This window comes from Lactuca saligna, chromosome 6, assembly GCF_052625555.1.
Source record: "Lactuca saligna cultivar CGN05327 chromosome 6, ASM5262555v1, whole genome shotgun sequence".
NCBI lineage: Eukaryota > Viridiplantae > Streptophyta > Magnoliopsida > Asterales > Asteraceae > Lactuca > Lactuca saligna.
The window spans coordinates 53,248,162-53,258,340 of record NC_136422.1 but is presented as its reverse complement, the minus strand read 5'-3'; the positions used below and the strand labels follow the sequence as shown (position 1 = coordinate 53,258,340).

The following is a 10,179-nucleotide window of genomic DNA, read 5'->3' as shown; positions in this document are numbered from 1 at the left end:
ATCATTGTCATTATCCTCTTCAGAGTCTAAGGATTCAACCACATAGGGATTTTCAATCCACTTTCTCATCCTTGTAGTAATAGATAGATCATCCATAGATGGGGAAGCATTGATGATTTTTGAGGAAAGAGCGGGAATAGGAATGATGATCCCATAACTTTCAACACAGGATTCTTCACGAGACAAGATCAACCCAAGCCAGTGTAGGTAGGGAACATGCACTGGTCTCTTGTTCCTAGAACAACATTCAATCATATAATCAAGAAAGATTTAAGCAAAATCCAATTTCTTGTTGTAAACAATGGAGTATAAGATCCTTTGCTCAAAAAAGTTTAGTTGATCCAAGCTTCCAGTCTTATGACAAGACATTTTCCAATCACACATGTTAAGTATTTTCATCCTACATTGAAACACTGATGAAGGGTATTCATGTAGGGATCACGAGTGAGGCCCTTGAGTGTGAAGTTATACCCTAGTTTTTCATGAACAATCTTCTAGCTTTCTTCAGAAAAAGTTCTATAGTAACTATCATATAGGGGAAGACGAAGAGCAGTTAGAATGGATTCTACATCAATAGTAGCCCTATATTGACCATCTCCAATGGTTCCAGAGATGGTTCGAGAAACGGTATCAATAGAGCATGTGTAGTAAAACTCACATACTTGTCTAGGGTAGAAAGGGTCAATAAAGTCGCAAAATACGTACCTAAGTTGACCGCTTTTGACAAACTCGACAAAATCTTCGATTCCAGAATTCACAAATTGTTTTGGGATTTCATCTGAGAATACCACATTTTTTGATTAAATGATGATGGTAGCATTAGAAGCATGAGGGCCTTTGATGGTGTTAGCGTTGGGAGCAAATTCGTACAAGGTCTTTGGCATGGTGAAAGTTGTGGGGAAGATAACGATTAAGAGCCTTTTGAGAGAATGCCAATTACTTTTGAATTGCTTCTGAAATTGACCTAGAGCGATGAATTCCAAATTTATACCTAAGTAGTTTCTTTTTTCTTACATAATCATGAGAGAAGAGATATGCACCGCAAAAATCTTGTATTCCAACATAATGATGAACCTTTTAATCATCATTTAAAAAGTTACCATTTGGATAAGATAGATAGTTTAGACACGTCATCAGCATTAGCGTAATCAATCAGTAAGAGAATTGATGATCTTCTAGTTGGTTTGAGATATCTCTTGATAGTGTGTGCTTAATTTGTTCATTGTAGATGATTTAGATGAGAATAAAATGACATAGATCAAGTGCAGAAACATGTTAGCGCGGAAAAAACATGGAGGCTTGGGCTTTAGTAATCTCAAGTAGTCGTGGCGGTTTCTCTCTTATTCTCATAGTCATTGGGCTAGAGTTGTTAAGTTCATTCACGGGGAAATGTGTATATTGGAGTCAACTGCCTCTTGGTAGAAGTTCTATTTGGGTTAACATTTTGAAGGTGGTTAATCAGTTACATGACAAAAGGTCCGATCTTTTACAATATCGTAATAAGAGTGTTAAGGATGGTTCCTTAACCTCTTTCTAGGATGATTCTTGATTAGGAGGTTCCTCTTTAAAAAGTCAATTTCCTAGATGTTTTAATTTGGAAAATGATAAGCATATTATTGTTAATGATAAGATGGTGTGTGCTTCCTTGTTGGAGTCTTTTCATAGGGTTCCTGGGGTGGAGTCGAAACCCTTCAAAGGGTTTTTTGTGTGGATATGCTTGGTTCAGTCAACCTTTCTTCTGTTGCTGCTACTACTTATGATAGGTTGTGTTGGTCGTTACTTGGTTATGGAGAGTTTTCTATAGCTATGGCTCGTTCTGAATAATGAGAAGCTTTTGCCTATCGCCTTGTCTCCGACTCCTACGGAATGGTGTAGGTTGATGTCTATTAAGGTTAATGTGTTAGCGTGACAAACCTAGATTTACAGGGTGTGGATGTTCCCTCAGTGCAATGTTCTTTTTGTGAGGTTGATATTGAAAATGCTAGTCATATGTTCTTTTCTTGCTCTTTAGCGGTTGATTTCTTGATCCAAATCTGTTGATGGTGGAACCTGGATGTGATTCCTATTTTTCTTATTTGGATTGGTTTGCTTAGTTCAATTCTCTTTGGCTTTTGGGGGTTGTGAATATTTTTTGGAGGGTATTTTCTTTTCCTCTTGGTAGCACTTGTGGATCTTCAGGAATGCTAGAGCATTTTGCTTCTTCAAAGCTGAGTGGGGTGCCTCTTTTTGATAATTTTTGCCACTCAGTCTTTTATGCAGTGTAATGCAAGGTCTAAAAAAGCTTTCAACTCTTTTATGTGGTGTAATGCTAAGTCTAAGAAAGCTATTAACCGAGTGGGTTGGTTCAAAATCTTCAATTAGTTGTTACTTGATATTTTGGTTGGTTTTTGGCTAGTTTTTTGCTTTTTGTTTTTAATAAATCATGTCGTTCTAAAAAAAATAATAATAAGATATTATAACTACAATTTATAAAGAGTTTAGAACATGAAGATGAATTTTAAGGCATATACAAAGAAATGTAAAAGGAATGTCTAAAATTGCGATCTAACCTTCAGGTGGAGCATGGTTCAGTTCCATTTTTGACTAAAACCAACCAAAACATTAGTTTTTGACTTAAAAAAACCATTAGTACTTTAGTTTTTTCGTTAACCATGCAAATCAAACATAACAGAAAACTAATTTACTATGAATTAATACAAAACGACTAAATACATGTTTATTATTTATTTTCATTTGATCTTTTAACCACTTCTTTCTTCACCTCTACCCATAATCATTGAATACTTGCCTCTTCACCTCACTCTACTAACTACAACACTTGAATACGTTACAAGGTTAAAAAAAACATACTGTATATCCTTACTATAAAAAAAAAATTAAAAAATAACATTGATGAAAATGTAGAATGAATGTACAAGTTACCATTATCTGAAGATTATGTCGTGTTTCATATCTTACAACTCCCATCGTTCAATAGCTCCAACATTATAGGCGATGGATTCGACTCAAGACCCATTGATGTAGTTGTATTTGTTGCTATGGTTGCAGTTTCAGACGAAATCGGTTCTTCATCATAAAAACTATCGGTGGTGTCATTGAAATCCCAATCGGTTAAATAACTTGGTTTTGTTCTGACTGGACTGATGATAATATCCCCTGAAAGCATTGCGATTACACGTGACATTGCAGGTCTTAATGATGGTGATGCTTGAACACACATGAGGGCGATTCCTATCATACGAATAGCTTGTTGCTCATCAAATGATGTCAAAGATGGGTCTATGAGGTCTAGAGCTTGGTTGCTTTCGTATAGCGTCCATGCCTGGAAACATTTTATAGTTTAAATTAAATTATAATTTTGTTTTTGTAAATATAACTAATAGTATTATTTATATCATATTCTTTCTTATTTAGGTTTTGATGAACTTTTATTATTTTCAGTTTTTTGTGTAGATAAAAGTGCATAAATTATAATTAATTATATGGAGTATAGTTGAAACTATATGTTAACTATATATAATATGAAAAACTCATTCCATTCTTAGAGGTAAACCAAATAACTTGTTCCGTTAATTAACTTTTACTTTTTTCCGTTACCCTGTCCTTTGAAATGGAATGAACTTTCGTAAGTCTTTGTATATATTATATGTAAACACAATATGCAATTTGACTCTATTATGTACATTAGTTTAATAATAATTAACGAAATTTTATTTACAAAATTAAAAAGTATAACATAATAAAAACATATGAAAACCACAAAATGTTATAATAAAAAACACTTGATTGTAATTTAATTAAGATGATGAAATAAAATTGAAAAGATTATGCGATTAAAAAGTACATAGATAAAAAGGGTTGTATTTCAAGTTTTTTATTCCATTCCATGTGAAATCAAAAAAAACATCTCTCAATTAACAAAATTGAAGGAGTCACATTCCTTAGGGTTTGCTCCATTCCATTCCATTTTGCAAAACAAACAAGTGTTTTTTTTTTTCATTTTCATCCTATTGAATGAACGATTTTATTCCTTCCTCGATTTCATCTTACCAAACACTAGCTAAACAATTTATTTTGATCTTACCCATTGCAGAAGATATTTCTGTTCGGGATCCAGTTTCTCCTTATAATTGGGCCTCCCACTAACAATCTCAAGACACACAACTCCAAATCCAAAAACATCAGCTTTTGATGTTAAATGCCCACGCATTGCATACTCCGGTGCAAGATAGCCACTATGTGTAATAAAGAAATAAAAACAATTAAGGGGTCATTGAATAAAAATACTAAAATGTGTTTAAAAAAGAACTCACATAGTTCCTGCGACCCGGGTACTGATGTGGGTTTTTTTATCATCGTAAAGTTTTGCTAATCCAAAATCTGATATTTTGGGGCATAATTCTTCATCAAGTAAGATGTTGCTTGCTTTCACATCACGATGCACAACTCTAGGCCTTGATTCTTCATGAAGATAAGACAATCCTTTTGCTGTTCCTAAACATATATTAAAACGTGTTGGCCAATCAAGGCGGACATCGGTTTTCCCTATAAGATATCAACATGGTAAGATTTAGATTTTGATATCTAATTGTATTGTAATTTATATCAAATGTTTTTATTTAAGTATTTTAAAATGTAATATATACATAAGATGGTAAATTGGTATTCACTCTCATTTAGATAGTTCGTTCAATGAAAAATAAAAGAAGCAATCTTTTTTCATTAAGTATTTCTTTGGATGCATAAATAAGTTATCTATACATCATATAATATGCATGCAGAAAAAAGAAAACAAACCATAAGTGTTGTTTGGAGAAATGATGTTTGTTTGGAGTTGGTGTTCTACATAAAAAAGACTTTTTTTTTAACCGAATGAACTAGTTGAAAGACCATTTTATAATTATGTTAAGTTGGAGAGACTGATTTATCTTTGAACCTAGAGGGAGTGTTGCCCCTTACGGCAACTAGGGGCAACTCCCTAGGAAAAAAATTTCCTCGGCTATTCTTGTAACCTAAGTGTAACAAGCATTCGACAGAAATAATAAAATCTCTCTCTTGTGTTCGCCCTTGAATAGAGCCAATGACTCTAAACGTGTGAACCATGTAAATTGATTGTGTTCTTTTTTTTTTTTTTTTTTTTTTGCATTATAACTTGGTGTGAAATCATTAAATTGTTTGTTGAAGTTATTCAACCCTAACACCTTCTGTTTACAAGTGATGCTAAATAACAAATGGCTAAACCTACATTTCTCCAGAGATGTGAGTAAACGATCATTTTACCCTTCGTTTGATGTACAAAGAAACATTTGAATGGATAAACCAACATTTCTCTAACTTAACTCATTTAAGTCGATATGCATGCATTAATCCATAAAGAGGGAAAATTGCAAGAACTAGCAACATACTTTACTTCTTTTTAACAATATAGACCATGTACTAAATTTGTACCCGTAATACAATGTACTTGCATTTCTTTTCATAATAGCTATGTATTTGCATTCTTTTATCAAAAAAAGCAATATGTAACCTATAATAACAACATGCTTACATTGTCTTACATAATATCAATATATTTGCAATTACTTACTCATAGCAATAATGAAGTTACATTTCTTTACAAATAATAGAAATATGTTACAAATAAAGTACGATGTCCATATTGGTAAAGATATGTAACTATATTGCTATTATGAGTAAGAGATCAAAGCAAATTGCCCATATTGATAGAAAGAGTAAAGTATGTTGACATTTAACAGAATAAGTTGTGTCCATATTAAGTCCATTTCATCAAAAAAGAGCATGTACTAACACATGGGATCAGTTGTAATTTTTTCATAATTGGTTTTTTTTTGTTCAAAGAATATTGTGAGATATTATCAGTAAAAGATAATAAAAAGCATATAAAGATTTTTCCATACCAAAGAGTACTTGATCAAGGCTTTTATTCTCAAGGTACTCATAAACAAGAAGTCTTCTAGCTCCTTCAATACAACAACCATGTAACTTCACAAGATTACAGTGTTGGACAGATGAAATGGTTGAAACTTCAGTTATAAATTGGCTCCTTCCATGGTGGGATGCTACTGATAGTTGCTTCACAGCTACTATATTTCCATCATTTAATATCCCCTGTGACATAATAATAAACCTCATTATCTTTTTTAACAAAAAATTTACTAGCACTTATTGACAAAACTTAATAGAAATTATGGTGTGGATCAAACCTTGTAAACGGGTCCAAAACCGCCCTCACCAAGTTTATTTGAACGACTGAAATCTGAAGTTGCAGTTCTCAGTTCCGCATAGGTGTAAGTATTTATTTTGGGCCCCATTCCAAAAATATCTAGCAAAAAATTAACAAAAAAATAAAGATTATAAAAGACTAGAGTATCTAAATGATTGCATAGAATGGGTATGTTTGTGCGAATGGATCAATACATTTCATTATCATGTCGCGTTGGTTTGAGGAACGTGGTGAGTCGTTCAAACACTTTATGTTACTTCAAACATGTTTTTTGTTATGTTACTTAATGAAATTAAATTGATAAATTAATAAAATGATATGATATATAAATAAATAAATTGCATTAAAAACGTATTTCAGACAAGATTTAACATATAATAATAATAATAATAATAATAAAAGTTTTGTCTGTTTGCAAAAATAAAAGCTTATATAAGTTTAAATACCACGAAATCTTAAAAGATATTTATAGTTATTATTAGAAAATAACAAAAAAACAATTTAATTGAAGTTTTTTGGGAAAAAAAAGTATATGATTGTTATCGAAGATTATATAAATAAAAAAAATTATAATTATAATATATAACATTTCATTCCACTAATAAGAGGGTATTTGGATAGGAAAAAAAGAGGGTGATTATTGTTTATTCCCACCACAATAAGCTAAGTTTAAGTGTTTGGATATGAATCCTTAAAAATCAGCTTATTATTGTGGTAGGAATAAACTAAACAAATTGATATTAATAAGCATCCCCTTACTTACTGCTTATTGTTTATTACTTATTCCTATCATAAACATTTTTATAAAAATTGTTTATTCTCACGCAATAAGTTAATAAACTATAAGCTAATTTATTCAAACACCCCCTAAATAAAAAAAGAAAGCACCCCTCCTATACATAATGGAAGTCAACCACAAGAAGGAATCACATTCCGTCAGGAATGCTATGTTCCATTCCTATATATGACAACCAAAAAGGAATTTTATTTTCATGGCTGATCATCGATTTCATTCCCTCTTCAATTGCTTTTAAGTAATAATCAATATAATGGTTACCTTCTTCTTCCCTATCTTTTGACCTTCTCTTTTTCAAGTATAATAAACCAAAAACTAAGAAAACAAGGCAGAAAGATCCCACGCCAGCTATGATACCAATTATCATTCCAGTTTTATTTGAAGAATTACCCTTCACTTTGAAACCTGATTAAAAAAAAAAAAAAATCAGAAATCATTAGAATTGACTTGAAATAAAAGAATACGTATGCACATTTAATGATTATTACCAGGAGTAACTCTGATGGCAGAAATTAAAGGACCATAATCTCCCTCTTCAGGTATACAGCAAGTCCCCTTTCCAGCCCAAAAAAGATGGATTTCAATATGATTTTGTGTCACTGAAACATCATAATTCTTTTCTAGGGCTATTCCAGTGCCTCCTGCTTCTTTTGATATATCAAAGTCCTTTTGTCGGCGATTTCCCTTGAGAACAAGAAATAAGAAAATTAGGATGTGCTTGGGTTTTTGGATTCTAGGGGAATCGAAAGGAATTGGAACTTGTGATTCCATTCCATCTTGTGTTTGGTTGCTATTTGGACGGAGTTTAATTGTGTTGGATACCCTCGTTTTATATATTCAAATATACTAACTAATGTTAAAAAATTTATTATAAGTTAAAATTAAAAAATTCGGCAATGTTTATGGTTGAGCTCCATTTTATTTCCAAAAAACCAAACTCATGATATATTGCAATTCCTTCGTATCTCAGTTCGCTTGAAACACAAAGTTCATTCCTTCTAAAATTACATTTTGCAAGCCAAATGCCTCCTTCGAATTTTGGCAATTGTAATTCACAGATTTTCACAAGATTTTAAGCAAATGATTCAACTAAAATTCTGTGCAAATGCTACCCTAGTAAGATTTAAGGCCACTTGTTTCATTATTAACAGCTATATTATTTTACGAATTCAAAATGTCTAGACTTTCTAACTTCAATTTATAAATAGAGTTAGAAGGTGAAACTAGATTTTAAGCCATATTGAAAACAACAATGTGTCTGGTTTCTTGTTTTTTGTATTTCTTTCATTTACCATGCTTATAAATATGAGATATATATGTGGAGTCTAAGATTGTGTGTCCAAAATAGCACCAATTGTGGAGAGAGTGAGATTTCAACATATTATATAGAGATATAAAGAACAGTGTTGCACCAATGTGAGATACATTAATAAAATCTAGCAGAAAATAATTCCTTTTTAATGAAATGGTGATATTTCTTTTTGTAAAAGAGCATCACTTAGGGTGCATTTGGTTATGGAGAACTGTTTTTAATTTCTAAAAAATGTTTTCAGAATATAGAGTTGAATTTTTTATTTTCAGTTTTCAATGAAAATTTTAAAAAACACGTTTTTTTGAAACGGGTGGAGTTTTCGTTTTCCAACTTAGAGAATTGGAAAACTTTGGAAAAATATAAAAATCATTTTTCTAATTTACATACAATTTGGAAAACTGAAAATTTTCATAGACAAATTTGAAAAACTGAACAAACCAAACACGTTTTCAAAATTTCTGTTTTTCGTGGAAAAATTTTCTAAAAAACTGGAAAAAAAAAAATTCACAACCAAACTCACCTTAGCATTCCCCAAAAACCAAAAAATAGCATTTCAGAAAGGAAAAAAGTAGTTTTTAAGGTTTATTTAGCAAAATTAGTAATTATTTTGTTCTACGAATTCAAAATTTGGTCATTTTGTGTATTGATCCCTCCCATTTTGGCATATTGTGATTAACCCATTTAACTAACCCATAAACAACGTGGTCTTTTTGGAGATATTTCTGTTTTTTAAACTTTTTATATTAAAAAAAAAAAATTTAGCATTGTATTACTAACCTGGATGTAAATATCAAAGAGACGCCTGGGATGACCCTTCCAGACGCTCGTGCTTAAATTGAAAACAGTTTCAGCAAAGAAAAGGGTTATGGTGTAAGGACCATTTTGAAGGCCTAAACCATAGTATCTAAGGGACCCTGGAGATTTTCTTGAAGTTGTGAAAAGCTCAGGGTATCTTGTGTTGTTGACTTGGATTGATGTGGTTTGTATGAATGAAGGGTCATTATTAATTCTGTCAGTTACAATTCCCCCATTGCTCACAGCCCATTTTTCTTCTTGTATAAAATGGGAAGCGGGACCAAGTGATGTAGCATTTTCAGCATCGAATTGTATGTTATTCATGGACTTCATATCTGAACCTCCGCAATTTATTGCAAAGCTGAAATCTTTAGCAAGAAATAAAGATTAATTAGTAGTGGGTTCACCGATAAAATGGGTTACGTTCCAAAACTGGTAACGACTGTTTATTTTATTTTACAAAATATTAGTGTTACTAAATAATAGAATAAAGTGGTAACCAACTATTTGTTTGTGTCGACAAATACCATTAAAAATCATTGAAATAATGTGAGTAGAAAGTTATGGTTGCTTATCTTTCTAATGATGTTTTGTATAACTCAAGCAATAACTTTAATAAAATAAGTTGGAAAGAATGTTTTAGTTGTGATTAGTGAAAAGAAACAATGAGCAACTTACAAGGTGTTGTGTTCCTAATGCAAGGAAAGTCTCGTTGAAGACAAACTAATCCTGGGAAGATACTGTAAAAGGAAACAAGACATAAAGAAACATTAAATTAAAAAAAATAAGAAAAAATAAAGTAAAAGGGGTTCCAGTGATCTTTAAAGGGTCCATAATACAAGTTTTAGGAACGTTATTCGATTGGTTTGTTCGGTTCGTCTTGATTGATGTTTTTGCTTCTAAAATATTAAACGAAACCGAACCATTTAAAGGATCCATAATATAAGTTTTAGGAACATTATTCGATTGGTTTATTCGGTTCGCCCTGATTGATTTTTTGCTTCTAAAATATAAACGAAACCGAACCAAATA

At 31.6% G+C, this 10,179-nt stretch overlaps 1 protein-coding gene across 2 annotated transcripts; it reads right to left on the bottom strand.

The window, feature by feature from the left end:
* Positions 1-2,690: 2,690 nt before the first annotated feature.
* Positions 2,691-9,509, bottom strand: LOC145000582 (putative LRR receptor-like serine/threonine-protein kinase At1g56140). Of its 2 annotated transcripts, XM_078959833.1 has the most exons (9): positions 9,130-9,509; positions 7,529-7,724; positions 7,302-7,445; positions 6,225-6,343; positions 5,919-6,129; positions 4,314-4,545; positions 4,085-4,235; positions 2,923-3,322; positions 2,691-2,809 (listed from the first exon to the last, which is right to left on the bottom strand). In XM_078959833.1, exons 1-8 carry the CDS (start codon positions 9,478-9,480, stop codon positions 2,948-2,950), a joined length of 1,779 nt encoding a protein of 592 aa, XP_078815959.1. In that variant the 5' UTR covers positions 9,481-9,509; the 3' UTR covers positions 2,691-2,809; positions 2,923-2,947. The 2 variants fall into 2 exon arrangements, with proteins under 2 accessions (XP_078815959.1, XP_078815958.1); XM_078959832.1 differs by having other exon boundaries at positions 2,691-3,322.
* Positions 9,510-10,179: the final 670 nt, after the last annotated feature.

Bases quoted from the DNA above. Each gene is read 5' to 3' on its own strand.
- LOC145000582 (XM_078959832.1), bottom strand. From the start codon at position 9,480: ATGAAGTCCATGAATAACATACAATTCGATGCTGAAAATGCTACATCA. The intron at 6,344-7,301 runs GTAACCATTATA...ATTTTTTGCTAG, and splicing joins AAAAGATAGGGAAGAAGAAG to ATATTTTTGGAATGGGGCCC. The intron at 3,323-4,084 runs GTAAGATCAAAA...AAATGTTTCCAG, and splicing joins AGAAATATCTTCTGCAATGG to GCATGGACGCTATACGAAAG.